Source organism: Bombus pyrosoma, linkage group LG8, assembly GCF_014825855.1.
Source record: "Bombus pyrosoma isolate SC7728 linkage group LG8, ASM1482585v1, whole genome shotgun sequence".
NCBI classification, from domain to species: domain Eukaryota; kingdom Metazoa; phylum Arthropoda; class Insecta; order Hymenoptera; family Apidae; genus Bombus; species Bombus pyrosoma.
This window is the reverse complement of record NC_057777.1, coordinates 139,920-161,395: the sequence shown is the minus strand read 5'-3', so window position 1 is coordinate 161,395 and position 21,476 is coordinate 139,920. Positions and strand designations below refer to the sequence as shown.

Below are 21,476 nucleotides of genomic sequence, written 5' to 3'. Positions count from 1 at the left end.
ATCCAAGTACTCGCAACCGTTTTAAAAAACGGTTTTCTCGAAACTATTTTCTTTACGTATCCTTGGGCGTTGCGCGTTGTTTTCTAAAAAGAATGCTTCGATTTAAAAGCCTAGATAGATAAAAAGGTATCTTGGAATCGTTCTATGCCATTGATTCGGCAAAAGTGTTTGCGAAAGATTCGATTGCTGCTATGTCTATGCGACGTGAGTGGAGGGGCAAAGAATGGACGAGAGATCGATCGGCGCGTAAACATCGAGTAGTAGGAGCCAGTTTATAGTCGGACAGCACGGCCATGATTTGTAAATTAAACGTGAGAATTTTCTATCCTATTTCCGATTTTCTGTCCTATTTCGGATCGTCCAATCGTCCAATCGTCCAATCGTCCAATCGTCCAATCGTCCAATCGTCCAATCGTCTTAGGTATAAACGGAAAGAAACTTTCCATAACTTTTCATGGAATTACTCACGATATTATACACTTGGTTGCTTAATAAAACGTATCCGATCGTATTTTTATCCTTTTTAAAATTCAGCATAAATGTATAAATACCTAATAAGCGCGATACAGTCCATCAACTATAGATCGAGCAGTATCGATGAAACGCACGCTTGAGATTATTGCAATTATGTAATCACGCTTGGTCGCAGACCAATTTTCTATAACGCCAGGGGCCAGGGGTATTCTATAAATTGTATAAACGAGGCAAGACTTTTATTTCACCATTTCGATGCACGGCCGACACCGACAATGCAGGAGAACGCAATTTTTCGAAACTCAATCTTCGTGGAACACTTTGCGTTTTTAACGCAGTAACTCGATTATTTCCGCCACGAGGCGACGCAGGCAGCCCTTATCTACGGGAAAAATGGAGAATAATGCAATTAAGAACGAACCTACTTCCTCTACCCATGCTAAATCCATAAAAATGCAAATATTTACATTTTCATTCTGTCATAAAATGAAATTAATCATAAAATACGAACGAAATAGAGAGAAAGGTTTTTGGACAATTTTTATCTAAATTATAATACGTACGTACGTATTATACGTACGTACGTCGGTTCGAATTGATAACGAACGAAGGAAGAGGAATAATCTAATTGCAGATCTATTAACGTTAAATTAACGATTAATGATATCGATTGACCTATTTCACATTACCAACTTGATTACTAATAATTGCTACCGTCGTTATTACGTTTGATTCGCGATGCTGCCACTTCAAACAGCATACGATTCACCGGCAAACTAATTACTCCACTGTTTCTTATACCTTGTAAAAAGAGGAAGGCGATGAAAGAAAAAGAAGGAAGAGAAGAAAAGAGAAACTCGTTGCGTTATGTCACCTTTGACGAAGAAAAACGAGATGAAACGCCAAGAGCCATCGAGAACGCAATCATGGCAACTTTTATTAGAATCTTTGAAGATTACTTTCACATTTCGATTGGAAACTTTCGTCTTTCATCCGAATCTTTTCTCCATTTCCCTTGCCACGTGGATTGGCTCGCCAGCAACACGCTTTTCCATAGATGCTCGTGGAAAAAAGTTTCTACCCGGAGAAATAGTATCCAATTAACCGGCCATTCCTCAACCATCGACCGACGTCTTTCCAACGAGGGAGAAACTATGCCTCAAAGTTGGCCTTTTGCAATTTGAATTTTCTGGAATTCTTCGAACAAACGTTCGTGAATATATCCACTTCAATTAAAATAATATCTTATTAGCCTGATTTTGAAATTGTTCCTTCGCGCCACAAATTTTTCCAACAAACAAATTTTTCCAGTGCCAGAGTAACTAAGCTTTTGCTAATTGCCTCTCGAATACTTGCTCGAACCACTGTACGTCAAATTCACGTTTTATCCGAAAACTAAACCATCGACCATTGTACTCGAGTCTTATTGTTTTAGTCTATCGTTGGAACGAGGTCCATCCATCAGTCGAACGACTCGAAATACGATCGAAAGATTCGTCCTCGACTTTAACGACGTTAAAGTTTACCGGGGTCTGCGGTACAGCTCAGCACAGCTGTGTCCGGCACAGAGGGTTCTTTCTTTGCCGATTCCAATTCCGATTTGCACGCGCCTTTGGCTCTGCATGTTCGAGGATTTCTACGGAGAGCAAAATCAGATCTGTTCCCAAGGCATAGCGAGTGCTTTGCCGGTCAAAGGAAAAATTAAATCTACAGCCAGCCTCTCCGACGTCTCTGCTTTCTAATTCCACTTCAAAGGAACGACGACCATGTTGCTCGAACGAAAAAGCTTTCAGATCGATAGGACGACTTTTATTGTACAAAAGCAAACTATCTATTCTATCGTGTCCGGCCGATCTGATCCCTCGAGATCGCAGATGCGAAGGAAAGATCTTGTTTATTCGCGGATGCTCGAGTTTCGGGGCAGAAACGATAAAAGTTTTCAAGATTTGCTTTAACGCGATATTCAGGGATCGCATCTTCCACCGGTTTTAGTTTTATTAAAAATCATCGATAATCGATCGAATTTTTTGGTAATTTAGTAATTTTCCACCAACGTTCGCTTTCCAATCGAAACTTCTCATTGAAAACTGCACAAAGCTCTGGGGAAACTTGTCGTCTTTTCAATATTTTCCTCGTTATTCGAGTATTCTTGAAACAGATGCTATCGCGATGTGATGATTCATCGACGATTTAAAAAAAATTTTTTTTAACTTTTAAATCGTTGCAAAACTTTTTTCTCTCAAACGTAACGTACAGCGAACTAGCATCGAATTACAACGAAACGATAATTTTATGTGCTTAGAAAGATATTCGTTTAAAAGTATCGTATGAAAGTTACCGGTATAAAGTTACCGCGACTATCTGAATTTCCACGCATCGAACAAGCTTTCGTTTTTCCTGGAAATAATTCTCGAAGCGCGTTAGAATGTTAGAGGAAGATGGATCGAAGGAGAAGCGCGATCGAGAAGCGATGGCGCGGAGAGAAAAAGTAGTGGAGCAGCGGAAACAAAGCGCGTCAGTGACAATGGAAGAACGTCTATAGTCGGACGCGCTTCGTATCAGCTGTAACTATTGTGACTATTCTTCTCGGCAGCTTCAGATACGCGTATTATCTGGAAAATAGCCCGGCGAAAGTCGCTCGGCCGAGATAATCCCTTAAAAGGACAACACTCGCGCGTTTAGCCATATTTTATTTAACGTTTTTCGCAACAAAATACCATGTTCGTAACTAGGACATTGCGAATACGTATAATTCTATTTTCAATGTACGGTAGACGACGAAGATGTTTGAACAAGGTTTGTGCAAACCATTCATGAATATTATAAATATTACGCGTGTTATATAAAACGTTTGAAAATTTCATCAGAACTATAGCGATTATATGATCGCGATATTATATCAGTAAGCTTTGAAACAAGTCTAAAAATCTATATATAAGCAGCTACGAGGAGCTGTCTACTTTTATTCAGCGGCACTACTTTTAACGCTTAAAATAGCTACGCATAGTTCCCTTATTTTATTTTCCAGACTCGCGTATGAACAGAAATATGAAGCTAGGACGTTTGGTTGCAGGAGCAAAGTGGCGGCAGCGCTCTTAAACAAACATCTGCAGATCAATGGGATTTCGGCCGGTTTGACCACGCTGCCAACTGTGGATCAATCGTCGCCGGATCCACAACCGGAAGATCCACCGATCGCCAGCAGCAGCAAAATGAGGAGGGAACGAAAGGCTGCGAGAACATTGGGAATCATCGTGTCAGCGTTTCTGGCTTGTTGGCTTCCCTTCTTTCTCTGGTAAATTTCTCGTTCTTCCCTCGCCGTTGTCGAAAATCGTTCAGTCTCGCTGTCACGTTCGTTCATTTAACCAGAGATACACTGCGTCAAATTCTCAAAACCTCCAACGAATTACAATTCAAACATCTTATAAACGTACAACAATCCGCGCTCTCGTTACAATGATTTTCCTGATATTTATACAAATGTTTGATCGTGCTTTCCTCCATCTAAATGTACTAGAATACTTTCTATAGCGAATACGTGGTTACGCGCGTTACAATCGAGTTACATCGCAGCAACAACATTCTTACCAAAGGCGTGTTACGATGAAACGCGATGAGACACCCATATCCCATCCAAGAATACATTTTAACTTTTCCACACTTTTCAACCGGCAGAAACCCTGATTCTGTCCACCAACGGTTTCCTTACTATTCCTTATTATTCCTTATTATATTGCTGATCCAGTTAAGTTCGTTTTAACGAGATCTAAGGAAACACGATCCAAGTTAAGCCGACTTCCTGCTAATTGGCAAAACTCGTTTGAATATATTAAGACGAGCATTAAACGTCCGTGTGGTCTAAAAGGACTTTGAAACTACCATAGTTCCATCGAATTAACCGGAATACGTTTACGATCGCGATCAATTCTATCTTTTCCCCTTTTCCTTCCTACGGTTCTAAATTTTTCTTCGATCAAGGAAACGAGAAAAAAGGAAGGAGAAGAAGGAGGAGAAGAAGGAAAAGAAGAAGAAGAAGAAGAAGAAGAAGAAGAAGAAAAAGAAGGAGGAGAAAAGAAAAGAAATCACGATACGATAAGAAAAGTAGGGTAGGATGAAAAAATATTCCATTTGAAAGCCGTATGTACCTTCCGAATATAGGTGATAAATTCACGCATAGTAACACGATGTTAAGTTTGACGCGTGATCGGTTGACGATTTACCAAACTTTAAATTTGTAAAACTACTGTAAAAGACGCGAAATCTGACTTGTCGTGCTCTTCGTTTATGGCCTTGTGGCTACTGTATAACCTGACGGTTACGTCATTAAAAATATTCCCAGTAAAAGAAAATTGAATGAAAAATACGCGGAACACGACCACCGTAGAGATATCGCGATTTTTCGTCACATCGATTGTACAATTTTATCTGTAAAAATGAATTTTCCACCTCGCTCGATTAAGATGAATGCTTTTTAAGCGGATGTACCGGATATTTTCTTTTATCTTTATTCGATATTCGAACGACTATGCGTTTTACGATATGAAAATAAACTAATGACTCGTTAAATGGTTAAAAAGGAGCGCGTTTCACCGTGTTTCAATGGAATTTTGCAAAACAGTTTAATTTACCGAACGTCCTGGGGAATCAGGTTTCCTCGGAAATTCTATTCCACCCCTGGACTTTCGCTCGAACGCCTTGAAAACGCTATTTTAAAATAGACCAAGGTAAAAAGTAGGTGCTTGCGATTCAGTGGAATTTCGATGGGCTAGGCCGTCGTTCGCTCGAACGCTTTCGATATTGCGGTGCATCCGAAAATTCCTAAGGGCTTGGTGACGCGACCGCCAGCCAGGGCTTGAGAAAGGCACCGGCAGGACCCGATCGATAACGTCTCCAGCGTAAAAAAGAATCTCAAATAGTTTGCACACGGCGTTTCCTACTCGTTTCGCGATATTGCGGTCGCAGGCGAATGATAATAACGTGCCTAAGTGTTTCAAACCGAGAACGAACACTTTCAAGTAGATTCGAACTTGTATTCTACGAGTACTGGAAAAAACGAACGAATACGGGTCGAAGTCGTCTGAAATACGAGTTGATCTGTTTATTCAAATACTTTTACACTTAACGCGTTAATTTGATTCGCTTTGTTTTCATTCGACCAAGCATCGCGCTTTTAAAAGATGATAAATGCTTTCTGTTCTATTTTCTACTATAGACAATTCCCATATCCTAGCAGATATCCTAGAACTTTGATCGTCCGAACTAACTATTTACGGTAAAACTGGATGCAATCGAATTACATCGGATAGTCGAACGACTAAAACTGCGTTTCGTCTCAAACTAACGTAGATCGTCTATCATTACGTTAGATTTGCACAAACGCATACATACGTGTCTCTCGATCTTCTTCTTGATCTTCTCATCTATCCTCCCAACCTAACCCCGAAGCGGCAAATTACCAAATTTCTTTTTCCAATCAGCAATTCTGCGGCATTGTTCGTCTTTTGTGCCGCGCATTATCTACCGGTTGTTTCCGTTGTTACGAAACGCTTCTGATTCACCACCTATCGCTGTTTTCGCTGTTCTTCAATTTCCCTTTAATTCTTTCGATAATTTCTTCGTTACTTACATATATATATATATACACACACGCACGCACACAGAGAGAGAGAGAGAGAGAGAGAGAGAGTATAATACGGTTAGGTAGGTATATCTCGAATATTTGGTTTTTTCCTCGCTCTCCATATCGCTGGAGTAAGAGGTGTCCGAAATGGCAACGTTTCGCCTCGCTGGTAATTAGAAAACTAAGATTCTAATCTAAAAAAAAGATTCTAATGTCTGTTTTTCACGACCACTTTGCCATCCTGACTACGACGCTATCCTCTCTCATCGCCTAAAATGGTCAGTATCCTAGACACACACGCATATCGCCGTCGAATTCTCGGCCCAAGAAGCGTCACGTCAACCGTCGTGCGTACGTCACGAATAATTTCTCCAGCACGCGTACCAGCCACGTTTCGGCACGATTTAGCGGCGCTGCAATGCCGGAAATGTCGCAGCGATGCTGACAAATGTATTCTGGCCTGTTATCATGGAACAGGAGAGAGAAGAGCCACGGCGCGTACCAGCCGCCAGATCTGCCGATCCCTTTGTTTATCGAATTTTCATTCGAAAGCTCTATTGTTATACGCGTTCCCGTTCTCCGTGCCACCGTTCGAGCTCTCTTCGGTTTGTCAGAATGTAGCTTTTAACCAGAGAGAGAGAGAGAGAGAGAGAGAGAGAGAGAGAGAGGGAGAGAGGAAGAAGAGAGAACGAACGTAATGGCACGATCTTTCGGAGGCGGTTTTTATCGTGTCGTTTTATATAGTTTTTGCGTGATCTCGACGCACTTGTACGGGTTGTATTTTGTCTCTTTTCCGTGTGTAATTGGAAAACAAATGTCAGAAAGGAATAGGCAATACGTGGCACAATTGGCAATAAATATTCACAATAGACTCAGCTTCCAAGTTGCAGCTACTTCAGCTCGGATAAGGGCGTTTTTAACCGTTCTATCGGTTTCGCGAGTTATTCTTACATTCTGCGATCAAAGTGGTAATTCCCAATGAATACTCGACTTCAGATTCGATCGGTTCTCGCTCGGCCCTCGACAAATTCGCCAGATCTAATACGGTCGTATCACTAGCAACCTCTTAAAAATGGTCATCCATGATATTTAGTTTTAACGCACTTGCTGGTCACATTGCATCGGTGAGTTAACAGTAGCTATTTTCTACGAGCAATCATATATTACTATTTAAGGAAACACAGACGAACAGTAATAACCATAAAATCAGTGCTTTTCGCGTTTATGATTCGCCAACCACGAGCTTCAACGTTTCAAAGTTTCCCTGGTACTTTTTTTTTGTTCCAAATAAATACACTTCCTCGATCTTCCTTAATCAAGATAAATCTTGACACTTGGATACGAAATAAAAGCGACATATCGCCCCGTCGCTAATTGTTCGATGAATCATACGGATCTTACCTGATCGAGCAACGCTGTAGCAGGTATCGCACCTATCGAAAGAAATAATAGAAACGACTCGAGCAACGCAACAAGTGACTGCGATAAAATTAGATAAAGTTCATTCGATCGCAAGAAAAAGTATTTGGTTGACGACCAAGTGATCGCGGATTTTCTCAATACCAACTAATAACAAAATCCGCAATCACTTAGTTGGCAGCCCAATAAAATTCGTATTTTCACGAACTTTGCAAAATCGATGATGAATTGCTTCCTAAACGGATATTCCTCTCGTTTAGCAAATACTCGAACACTATACTCGACGTATTAACGATCTTTACGTATCTTCCTACGTCTTTATCTATTTTTATATACGTTTTAATGGTTTGGCAACTAAGAAATGCGGATTAATTGGCGTTAATTATATTAAATAATATTAAATAAATTATACAGGATAAACCTATTCCGCGGCTTCAACTATTTCTAAGAATGGCTAGAATCGCAAACCAGCGATCAACTATCAGCGCGATGTGAAAGTAAGACGCCCAAGGCGTCAAGTTATAAGGTAACAAGGCACTTAAACGTTATCGTTAGGAAACACAAGACATTCTTTACGTATAAGCTACGCGATATTTAAATCATCCTCTCTTTTACAAAAAAAAGTACAGAGATTAACGCCAGTACATAACCGTATATTCAAGATTTTTAAGCGTTCGAATAGACGGCAACTATCATCGAGGCTGAACAGCCGTTTCGCATATTCGGCTGACAGGAGGAAATTTTCTTCCTATGAGTCGCAATTTCCACGGAAAACGTTCATTTCATTTCACCGGTGTTTTCAGCCGTCTCGTCGACGAATCGACGAAAGTTATCGCGTTGGTTTCTTGTCTACTTGCCTCCGGCTACGCTCCTCTCGAGCCTCCCCAACTTGTCCAACTTGTCACCCACCTATGCACAACGTTTTTCTTCGCGCCACTTTCTTTCGAGTTTCTCGCTTCGCCTAATGGAAAACGTTCGTTCTCGTTCCGTGGAAACGACGAAACTTTTTCGTAACCGTCGCCGATAGAAATCAAACGAGATTTAAGCCAGTCTCTTTCGAGAAGAAAATCCACTGCAACGTTCCGCTGGTTTTACACCGTCTTTCGACAAAGAAAACTGTGAATTCGTTTCGAGCGATGATGCGGTTAGTTTCATCGACGGTCGAAAGACGCACTCGTACTCTTTCAGTGTGAATCGTATTTCTTATACTAGCTCAAGGAAAGACGAAAATCGACAATTGCATGCTTTTAGTTAGCGAAGAAGGCTGTTTATCGAGGAGGAAACGAGACTCTTCGATTCTTAATAATTTTACCGCGCACGCGGATTTCATCAGCTACTAGGGGACAAAAAAAAAAAAAAAAAAAAAGGAAAAAAGAAAGAAAGGAGCAGCTGCAAGTCGATGCTGCAGCAACTGGAGAGCCAAACAACGGAGCGCCAAACTCGGCAAACATTCGACTTGGGTCCGTTGATTCCTCGACGGTGTTGGGATAAAGCGGTGAAAAGCGTACAGCGGCTGGACGAGTTAATAAAGCGAAACGTACACGGTCTGACAGGTTGGCTGAGTGTGCGAAATCGCGGCATTTTCCTGTCGACCCCGTTCCACGGCAGCGTTCTTTCAGCCTTCTCTCATCCTCGTCCTTTCTCCGCTTCTTTCATCCACCTGGTCTGCCCCTCGTCGGCAACCGCGAAATAATTCCGTGCCGCGTCTTTCTTTCCAAAACTCGACGAGGCGCACGGCTTCGTTATCGATCTTCGGCGTGCCACGGTTGCGATCGAACCATTATTCGAATTAACTGTTCGCATGTGAGAATCTTCGGGTAATGAGAATAATTCAACAACGATCGCTAAAAATACGATACGTAATAAACGTAACAAACGATAAACGTAATAATTTGTAATTTATTTACGCGTTTTACATCCTCCTTACTAATAATAACAACAGCTTGGAATAAATTTCTTAACCCCTTGAGCTGCGTCGAATTATATTCTGTTTGTGCGTGCTTGAAGCCCTTAATCAAAAACCGTAAGCCGTCGTTTCGAAAGCAGCACGACGACTTCAAACGTTGTTAACGTTTAAAAACGACTTGAAATGTATCCTTGCTGCGCATAGACTTGGTACCAGGGCGATCTACGAGTTTCAGTTCACCGTCAAATCCTCAATAAGTTAGCTGTACGGTAATTAAAGCCAAACGGAGATTTGAAATCTATCTAGCGAAGGTATTCTTGATCGCTGGACCGTGCACGTTCATGTAGATTTAGACTTTTCAGGTAATAAAGAAGTATATAAGCGAAGAAATAAAAGCTAAATATAAAGATACGCACCATTCTTTGAAATTTGACGACAAATACTTTGCATTAAATATCTCGCGTATCTAACTTTCCCACAATAACGTAAAGTTGCAGAATAATGAATAATCCATCTTCTTTCCACGTACGTATGCGCGATAACGCGGCGATTTCGTTCAAGCTCGTCAAGCATGGAACAGGGTGCTCGAAGATGTGGCTTGTTACTGGAAAAGCGAGCACTCGACGAATAGAATCGAAAGAAAAAGGGAGAAAGGGGATGAAAAGCTGACGATTCCGAGGGATTGGAAAAAGTTCTTGAAAGCTCTAGAGCCGTAAAGCCTCATTGGGTGTCACGGAGAAGAAGTCGTTTAACGAGCAAATCTTTTTTTCTTCGCTGGCTAAAAGAAACCCCGAAGCATAAAAGCCATCCCTCTCGAATGCGCATCGAGATCGCTCGCTAGAAGGATCTCACTTTGGATTCAAATTACGGCTGGTATCCCAGCCGAAATCAATATGTCAGTTTATCCGTATTTCCTATAATTCGTATTATATTTTGTAAACAAGTGAATAAACTACGTCTCCAACAGGCAAGCAGAATTCGATCGGTCGTAACATTTCCATGCGCGCTCCGTTGCCCTTGTATTCGTAAGATCGATACATCAATCGTGTGCACCGCCTTAGCTATAGTCCGAGTTAAAATTAAACAACAAAGGGTGAAGGTCAATTGTTTTTCCAAGCAACTGGTCGCACTTTTCCCTAGGAGAGAATCGAACCGAGCGTCGTGTTCATTGTCTGTGCATGTTAACGGTCTAATCGTCTGGAAACTTTTCCTTTCTCTACGCTTTCTCGTCGTAGCCGTTGTTATTGGCTCTTTCTCTTCCCCCTTATCATCACGTAATCTATGACATAACGCCGACTGAAAGCCAAGCATGGTTACGTATGTACGCCTATTATGTGTTCCTTCATTATTTCAATATTCATTCAACTAAGATAAATGCAGAAACGTTTGTTTATTTTTTTTACTCGATATTCTATTTCTTTTATTAACCCTTACGAGTTCCAATATCCTATAGAATACCATGTTCATTGTATTTGTTACTTTGCGTTGCTCGTTTTACGAAAGTGCTCCCTCTCTCTCTCTATGAAACAGAAAATTATATTGATACGCGACAAAAGCAAAGATATTACAGAAAATGACACGTTCGTCGATAATTCAAAAGTGACAAACGAAGCAAAAGAAGGAAGAAAATAACATCAACATGGATTTACGGGAGATTGCACCGAGGTACGATTCAACGAGGACGAATGAAATCTGGCTAGTAACGCTGAAACGTAGCTTCTCGTAAATTTTAACTTGGTTAAGTAATCAAACTCTCTGCCGAGTCTGTGCAGACACACTCGTGTGTGGCACGTTTAAAAAGAGCATGACTGTGACGAGCGACTACGCCCGAGAGAAAAACTTTCGCCAACATGCAAACGGTCTCGGCTCTTATATTCCGGCTATGTTTTGCTCTATCGATCTACACGTCTGCCGAATTCGCAACAAGATCGAGACAATAAAGCCTAATAAAGGGACGACAAATGAATTCGAAAAAATGAGAAAGAAAATTCCATGTTTTACCCCCTTTTCCCTCTTCCTTGTTAGTTATTTCTAAAGATATAACTTTACCCTTCGTATCTCGTGTTTCGTTTCTCGGTAAGGCAAACTCTGCAAAAATCCACCAATCACAATTACGTAGTGAAATCTCGCGCGTAATTATTCGTTTCTTCTCTTGTCAACAGGTACATCATCACGTCCCTGTGCGACAGCTGCGAAAGCAGCGATTCTGTGGTTGCAGCCGTGTTTTGGGTGGGTTACTTTAACAGCGCGCTGAATCCGCTCATCTACGCCTACTTCAACCGGGATTTCCGGGCGGCCTTCAGGAAGACCCTCGAAAGCTGTTGCGTGGCGATCGGACCGGTTCGCGATCTACGCCAAGCCCATCGGAAGCAGGATCTGGTGCACAGTAACGCGTCTTCGGAACTGCACGTTAACAATCAGCTGAGAGCCAGTGAGATGACCAATGTGCACATCGAGGCGTGCATTTGATTTTCCAACCGTTCCTCGAACGTTCGTGTCTCAACGGTCTTCTAAACTGGAAAAAATCGTTTCGAATCCGACTTACTTTGGACTGGAAGCTCGGATCGTTCGATCGCTGATCGCGGCAATCACCAGCCACGACTACCAGCCGAGTAGCAGCATCTCGGTGGCCAATTAACACGGCCAGCAAGCGACACTCGTTCGCCAATTAAACGATGGAACAACGCGCAAGACCTTTCTTCGATCGGCAATTAACGGTCGACGAAGCTCGAACGCGTACCTTGATCCGTCGATCGATAAAAAAGCGCCAGTCTAGAGGATAATTTTTTAGCGTAAATCTGGGAAATTCGGTGTATCGTAGTGGATTTTGAAAACGTTTCTACGTCACGAGCCTATTTTCAAGAACGAAAAAAGGCTGCTAACAGATTTATACCGTTGACACGTTGCCATCAAAGTTTCCACTCCGATCAAACTCGAAGACCGTTAGACTTGCCGCTATGTTTTCTCCGTGTTTTAGTTGGGCTTCAGGGTGTCGTGGACACGGGTCAAATTGCACGCTATTATGCCAGAGTACGAAAGACAGAATATTTTAAATAAATCTATTACTAAGCTTGAAACGGTACGTAGAGGTGCAAGTGGTGGAAACTGATCAAAACTTGCAGGTTTGCCAATCTGTTACTAAAAGCATTTCTTTTGTTCGTATTCGATTTTTTATCGTTATTCGCAGTAATAAGTAAAATATCGTGCGAGGAAAATTCCAACGAGACGTTAACTACGAACGAGGAAGCGTCCTGAAAGGAAATCTTCAATGCGGTCAACCTATTTTAAGACACATTGTCGTCTATTTCCACCGCGTGGCGATTTTTCAAGACCATAAATAAGGTTGCTGCCTCCGAGCAGATGGATGATCCGATTTCAGTAATACTTTAAGATTGGCCTGATAGATGGAGGCCGTGCGAGTTCGTTTTTGCTTCGTTCCACTTTCTCCAACGAATTTTATTAAATCGCTTAAATCGCTTCTTCTCAGCCAGAGTTCCCTATTTCTAGATGCGAAACTTGGACGAAGAATCAGAGTTCTTATACAAAAGCTTTTGTTCACAGACGAGCTTTTGTTCATAGCCGAGTCAGCTAGCAATTGTTAACGGTGCAAACTGCCTTTTAATCTATCAACCAATGTGTGTAAACGGGGATAATTTTTATCTGTTTTTAAGCCAAACAAGTTTTTGAATCTAAACGAGTAAGTAGCAATGACGAGTCAATAGGTTGTTTTTACTTATGCTGAAGTTGCATATTTTAATTTATCAAAGAACGGACATGGATGATTTAATTGCTTCGACCGATCGATGAAATTGATCGCTCCGGTCGCTCGCACGATGAATTTCTTAAAGCCAGACGGAAGCTCGGAATGTCGCGTGAAGCGAACACGGACGCGATTGTGGTCGGTGAGTGAACGCCGCGTTCGAGCATGAAAATTACCTCGGGTGTAAAAGTGCTCGGTACCAGGGCTCGATGTTGACACCGGGAATTAAAGGATAAACAACGCTAGAGGAACGCGGATTAGCCCGAAGAGATTGCGAAAATCAGCCGTTTATTTGACCGAACTTGAAAGAAACGAACTCCTCCAGCTAAAAGTAAAGAAATAAAAGTAGCGAACTTTGACGAACATTCGGACAGGAGGTTATTTCGTTGTCCAGCGTGGATAAAGATCGAAAAATTGTTGACGTTGAATCGTCATAAATAGCGACTACGTTCGACAAACGATACATTGATCGTTCAAGTTGGAAAATTTCAGCGTTCTTATCTCAAAAAAAGCTCTTTCCCTTTTTAGTTCCAAGTTTGTACTCCAAACTCGAGCCGTGCATATTTTCATTTCTGCTACAGAAATGGTACTACGAGGAATTTGTAATAAAAAAAAAAAAAAAAAAAAAAAAATGTCCGATATAAAGAAATTACATAGTTTGATAAATGTTTAAGTTGCATAAAATTTGTAATGGTTTGAAATAGTCTGTGAGTAACGTAAATATCCGCTATGAGAACGATTAGACCGTCAACGTAGTACGAATGCATACAGCTGTTACGATCAAATCGGTGTACACTGCGTATACCGTTTCTGTTTCAAAGGAAATAGGACAAAAGGTTGCAGAACGTAACGTCGGTCGTTCGAATAATAGAATGTTCGGATAATCGAATGTTTGAACTGTGCGGTATTCGGATAACGGAGGTTTTACTCGCGTGTGAAGGTGTGCGCGAAATCCAAATTGTTTCGAGCCGAGTAAAGTCAAGTAGAGGGTTCTCTGTAGGACACTGTTGGTTTCGTCGAAAATTGAGGGTATCCGAATCGAGGCCGATAACCGATTCCATTAATGACGAGAGAAGCGATATCTGATGTTGCTATATGTTACCGGAATTAGCGACCACGGACTTACGGTGAAAGAGAATTTAGTACCGTTTCCGTGACCGAAAACACGAAAAAGTGAAACGAGGGAAAAACAGATAAAGTATATTTCTCGAGTTTTAGAGATGTTTCTTCTCTAGTTTTAACATCGCTTCGGCGTCAAGGGCCAACGTATTAACAACACCTTAATTTAGAACTACAATTTCTGGCAGAACTTTGTTTTGGTTATAAATCGTGCGAGGTTTATTAAATTCTCGTCTGAATTGAACGCACTGTTCGAATCGAGAGGCAAGAAAGTTAAAAGCGGGACACAGTTGGTCGAGATACGGAAAACGGAATAGCGAAAAGTATAAAACGAACTCTTATTAACAAATTATTCCGCGTCTCTGGTAAAAGGAATCTCTGGTACAAATTATCGAAATAAATTTGAAAGTTGGTGCGAAATCACGAATAGAAATGTCAAATAATTACTATGCTACGTATAAATTACCGTAAATCAGGTTTCTTTAAACGGTACTTGCAACAAGTAAGCGTATACGGATTTTCATATCAAATTCGGCATTAAAATATCTTAAAACTACGATCATTAATTCATCGATTAACCCATCAGGGACCGTCGTTGGATTAACGCGATACGTTAATAAATTTCCGATCTTTCTTCCATTCGTCTAAATTACCGAATTCTACGTTTCGACGTTGTACGCGCGAAAGAACCGGCAATTTCAAACGTAACGCGATTAGCCAATTACCTAAGCAATTTTGTTCAAATAGGATCGTTAATTTCTAGAATTTTTTCTAATATTTTCTTATCTCATTCTCAGCACTATATTATGGCTTTCTGCGGACAAGAACAAATATTTTTACATCGTATTTGTTGCGGGACAGGGCGATTGGCTGAACAAACGACCTGTATATTATCGATCGTGCGAATGGTATTCGCGAGCTTTCATTTCATTGCGTTCTATTCAAAGAAATTTAGGAAATTAATGGAGTGCAACGCTCGTTCAGGGAGAATACGATTCCGAACTTTGACATTTGGAGCGGATATCCGTTTCGTTCTGCCGATCATTTTACAATCAACAGAGTTTTCTCGACTTTCGTTCGTTCGTTCGTTCGTTCGTTCGTTCGTTCGTTCGTTCGTTCACGGTTTAATTAAACGGCAGTCACTGGTAATTTTCACGATAATATCAGTCTCGATTGGTTTTACAAAAGTATCTATTTCCAAGCTAGCGTTTCTATTAATTCTCGTCTTCTCTGCGTTACACCATTCTAATTATTTCGAAAAACAGTTGTTTTCCAGGGAAATTTTCATACATTTATTCCGACTTTCATTTAAACCTCGAACCTCGATATTTCCATCTTGCTTTTATTTTCAGCAAGATTTTAAGAAGGTAGCCGATATAAAATCGAAAGAAGGAAGAAGATGGAAATCGTCGAACCTGACAATTCCACTTGCGATCTCACGATCAACTTGGTTCTTTTCGATTTCATTTTTAATTCGATAAAACTCTGTAACTCGTGTGTGTAACCACGAGCTAACATTGAAATAGAACAAATTAACAAAAATATGCTCATCATCGTGTACGTATTACGAAGAAATTTCGTGTCCACGAAATCCTAGGCCACTCGCGTTTAAACTGATTTCGATACGATGTAAATTATTATGTACGATATCTGACAGACAAAGCGACGTCCGATTATCTCGATTGGTCGAAATTTCGATTCCACGCACGTTACCAAACCTAAAGCCATACATTCTTCCTCTTTTTCTATTTTCACAGTGGAAATCTAATAGCGCGTTGATAGATTGAGTAATAGGTAAAATCTATGCAAGTCGTCAACGATATATCATTTTCTGCCTTGTAGAATTCTTCTATTCTTGTATTCTTTTATTACCAATTTACTCTTTTATTACTCTATTACTACTATTTAACAATTTAACAATTTAACAATTTAACAATTATTTAACAATGGCAAATTTTAAAACAGCTAATGATTAGCTGGTGCAAAAGCCAACATATACAGGATGTTTTCAATGTTTCCACAACAATCGCGGTATCGTAAGCTACATGTGTAAATAAGGAAAAAGTATGAAAATTTGCTATAAATGGTTAATTACCTCGTATCGTGTTAATCGGATATTAATAACAGGAAATATGCTAGATTGCTTAAAACGTATATTTACTTTTCTGTTACAAAGAACGACGCGCAACTGCAAATATCAAATTACGTTACATGGCGAGGTTGCGATGCGCGGACCTATTTCGAAATTTTGTAAAACAATTCATAACATTCGCATATTCTAAATGTATACGTCGCTAAGAGACAGGAAAAAGATCAAACTTATTACGTTCGATCTAACAAATCTGGAATCGCGGAGATCAGTCAGCTTAGCGACGCAATCTCGATCGCGGAACAATCGTTAACCTGTAAGCGTGGCGCGGCGATTTCATCATTTTGGTCAACGTAGCTCGAAACAATCGACAACCGTTTAAACGCGGTTCGATCTTTGGCGAGAACCGATCGATGAATCAAACGGTAGAGTACGTGACCCTTCAACCATGTACGACAAACAAATCCCTGTCTCGTGATAAATATTTCGAGAGAGAACTTGGTACTTTTGTTTTGTGTGTGTGTGTGTGTGTGTGTGTGTGTGTGTGTCGAGATTCGCTGCTTCCAATCCCTACGAATTTCATCGTACAGCGTTTCCATGTACGTAGCTGTTCGTCAACGTGAAACAAATTCGCAAACTGTTGTCGCAAAGCGAACATAGTTTGAAGATGACAGACGAAAATTACGATAAGCTTGTTTCGCTTAATTTTGTAATTTTAAATAAATGATAAACGGAAATAACCTACCGTTAGGATACTTTGGTGCTGCAAAATTATCGCAGATAAAAAGTTTGAATTTCTATGTTTGAGTTTCTATGCATTTTCGCGGCACAAAATACCCCATAAATCCATAAATCTATAAACCCATAAAACTTTCCCGTCTATTTATACTTTTAAGCTACATACTTGAAACTGTTTTGATGAATTTTTGCAGAATTTTTTACACGTTTAAAATACGCGCAAGTCGTGCGAAATCTAAACGGTATACTAAACGATACCTTTAGTAGGTTTAGTACCAGTAAGGTGTATCTGAAGAAAGAAGAAAAAAAGAATTCCTTCGGTCTAAAGATGTAATATCGTAACGACTAATTTACTTACGGCTTTCGACGTTAAATATCGAAAACCCGATGATTAAACAAACAGTCGGCTTTGCGCGATATAAGATTCGTTTACCGTAAGTATTGCAGCAATATAGTCGTCTCGGAAAGTAAGTTAACGCTCGCGCTAAGAGCTTAAACGTAAAACAAAGAGTTGACTCACTTTCCGAGAACTTACCGTACGTTTACTTCACAGCACACTGAATTAACGAACTCGATCGATCGATTAGCTGCTCTAAAAGCAACGTAAGAAAAACCGAAACGATGCGATTTTGTCTTTCCCTTGTCGTGTCTTTCCCTTGTGATCTTCGTACCGGACTGAAATCAACGTATATTCTTTCTTCGACGTTGTATATTATCGACATATCGTTATTTGGACACTATTGGCCTCAAGTAATATTAGGACATTCGCAGATATTTCTTTTATCTTCTGGTTTAGATAACGTAACATTGTCACGATCCTGCTGTTCCATTCGCATCCTACCTATTACGATTAATCTAACAATCTGAAATATCCGATAAGATAGAATTTGTTCGAGTCGTTCGATAAATGTAGCGAATAGATGCCCTAATATCTATAGCCAGCAGTGTATATAATTTGCTATTTAAAAGATGATTAAACCGGCTGTGCTACGTTCCACGATACATAATCTGTGATATTTATTTGAAGAATTGAATCCCTTGTTTTGTATATAATATCGCTCTATGTACGTATATCGCGAGGCACGTTCGTCCGCACGAATCATGCTTTCGATTTAATACAGGCAGATTATATTTCTAGATTAGTAAACTAGTCTGAATTTTCAATTCACTTTTCATTCTTCCGACCGAGAATCATTAAGTACAATATTTCTACTATCAGTATTGTAATATTTGACATTCAACAACCTGTTACAGCAGGTTGAACACAGGACAATGTTGGTTCAAACGGCTGTTGGAAAAATCATAACGCAAGACTCTGATCACCAAAATTCGTAAGAGAGCACCATCGAGATTGGCCGAATCTTCGAATAAAGAAATATTCATTTTTCCCTCTAGCAATTATTTGACAATATACGTTATATACATATATACGTATATAAATAGCAGAAGAGATAATACGAGCGGCAATAGCAAAGGTTAGAATGTAATATTAGGTCGAAGGAAAAAAATTCTATCGCTCTTCTAACAACTAATCGGCGTATTAATAACCGAATTATAGGCTGGCGTACAAAAATCTCCATATCCGTTTCTCGTATAGCTGCGCTTATGGAATACTTTCGCTGCGTTTAAGAAAATCAAAATCCAATAATCTTTAATTTGTCAGAAAGCAAGAACGATACTGATAAACGATAAGGTTACGAAATACTGCGATTATAACGACGTTATAACGACATTTTAACGTTTTTCTCTTGCTAATTTTCAACTTGTTGCTGTTATCGCATAATAAATTACGCCGTTCTCCGTTGCAACCTTGTCTCATTCGGTTGAAAAGTCTAGCGTTTCTCTCGTAAAATTCTGCTCATTCGTACACCGTGTTGTTTAGCCTTAACCCGTTATTCGTGTCAGCGATTTGCTAATATCCCTGATATCGCCTCTATCTTGTATCGCTTTTCTCAGCGCAACGTACGAAAGCTCGATTTTTCTTCTCTATGAAAAAATATCTTTTATCTTTTATCTTTTATCTTTTATCTTTTATCTTTTATCTTTTATCTTTTATCTTTTATCTTTTATCTTTTATCTTTTATCTTTTATCTTTTATCTTTCGCTATGAATACGAACTTGGTTAAATTATGCGGAATAGCAACAGCACCAGAATTTTATAGAACCAAAGAAAAAAAGAAAAAAGAAAAAAAAGAAAAAAAGTATCGATTCAATCATCTGTCTTGAAGGACATTTATTATTTAGGACAACAGCATAACGTTTATACGAAGATATTTCGTATTTTTATCAGCAAACAGCCACATGGTTAAAGGGTCAGAACATCGTCAATTCGTTTTACAGTATCGCGTTATCTAGCGATGAATCGAGATGCAACACGATTGCGACTTAACGCGGTAACGTACAACGTGTAAGGCAAGAAAAAAAAAAAAGAAAAAAATAAACGTCAAGTGTCGATGTTAGCGGAAAATTCCTTGCAGAAATCGATGAATCGTCGCTTAAACGTTAATCGAATGAAACCAAGACTCGATGCTTCGTCGTTGTTCCTATCCTCGTGCGGTAAATAACGATCGGAAACAAAGGAAGGGAAACAAAAAAGAAAGGAAGAAAAAGAAAAAGAACAGGACGTTCGAGTATGCAAACGACAATAGCGGTCAAGAACAATTATTTTATTAGTTCGATTCGATTAATTAGATAATTGTTAATCGTAATTGGTAATCGCGCGTGTTAAGGTGAGACGCGGTGAGTGATGGTGATGACGATGATGATGATGATGATGATGATGAAAGTACGAAAGAGCGTGTGACGTTGTTTCATCCTGTTTTCTTGTAGCGGCGGATAATGTTATATACGTGAGTTTCTGTGTGTCTGTGTGTGCGTGTGTGCGCGCGTGTGTGTGTATATACACGTATATATAGGAGAAAAATATGTATACAAATATATGTATGTATAAATATATCAGATGGTCGTTTGAAACAAAATGTGCCGAGCTACGAGCGTACGGCATTGATAATAAAATTTTAAGAAAAGTTATCCGTGGGTTTGTTTATTCGTCCATATGCGAGTAATAAGAAGAAAACAACGAGCGTTAACGATCTTAATATGGCGAACTTTCAAATCGTAGAAAGTTCGAAAGCAAAATTTCCACGTCGAATGTACAACACGTAGGTGGGTATAATTGTGGTTACTTATGAATGATTTCGATCCAAGTGATACGTATTTATAAGGAAGATAAACAGTCATCGACAGGCTGTTTCGTTTATCTTGAATTGGCATAGAAAGTTGCATCGGAATAAACTAAAAAAAAAAAAAAAAAAGAAAAAAAAAAAGAAGAAGAAAAAAAAGAAAAAATGGAAACCGGTTAAAACGATCGATGATAGGGGAAACCAAGTATTATAATCGCTGTTTCCTTACTTCCATTATCTTTCGTTAGTAGAACGATATCCAACTGGAAAGAAAATTAAAATATCGTAAAATCACAGCTTCTTTTTCCTGCTTGCGCGTGTTATTTTTACGAGCGTATAATTTTAAAAGGCTGCATAGTTTTCGTTGTCCACTGTGATAACATACGAATTTCGACTTGAAAAATCCGAGTTTGTCAAAGTTGCGTATGGCCGCTAGAGATATACGTATACGTACAGCACGTAACAGTTACATCACGATTTCTCAATTTCTACCGAACGTTCTACTTCTCGATACTAAACTATCGCTGCTAGTTTCGTCCGCATCATCTTGGGAAGCTACGAGTTGCGCGCATCTGTTCTATACGAATAGCTAACGTGACAAATCGATCGTAATTTCAAATTGGAAACTTACTATTAAGCGACGTTCAACACGCGTTCAATTATAATTTCAAATAGTTACTGGCATTCGCTGCGATTCATGGCCGTTACATACGTCTACCGCACGAAAATCCTAATCTTTTTTATTCAATTTTCCATTTCGTTCGAAAGTATGGATATTATCTACCTAGATACGATCTATCGTAATACGTAGCTTACTTATTTTGCTTTCGGTAGCTGACATCTTTCAAACTTCGAACCTCCGATACGTCCAAACGCTTCGATCTATTTTACTTGCGCTCGCTCGCTGTCTCCGCTATCCTCAAACTCTCGACTAGAACGGGTTTACCAATTTCCTCGAATTCTGCGACGCGGCCGATTAAAATTTTCAGAATACACGGAAACCGTTATTACCCGTTTCAAGCAGTTCAAATTGTCTCGCGTCCAATTCTCATGGAAGTACATCCACCTCGATTCCACGGGAATTTGGGTCGCGTTTCACCCAAATGTCACGCAGCACCACGCTAAGAACACCTGGTCCGGCCAAGCCAGCTATCGACTCGTAGCCGAAT

The 21,476-nt window shown here is 39.8% G+C and overlaps 1 protein-coding gene across 3 annotated transcripts in view; it reads left to right on the top strand.

Moving 5' to 3' along the window:
- Positions 1-20,149, top strand: part of LOC122570053 (octopamine receptor beta-1R-like) — a 57,811-nt gene extending 37,662 nt beyond the window's left edge. For all 3 annotated transcript variants that reach the window (XM_043731883.1, XM_043731882.1, XM_043731884.1), the window contains exons 3-4: positions 3,548-3,769; positions 11,582-20,149. In XM_043731883.1, the coding sequence (XP_043587818.1) occupies positions 3,548-3,769; positions 11,582-11,888 (529 nt within the window). In that variant the 3' untranslated portion in view covers positions 11,889-20,149. The remainder of the gene's footprint in view (positions 1-3,547; positions 3,770-11,581) is intronic.
- Positions 20,150-21,476: the final 1,327 nt, after the last annotated feature.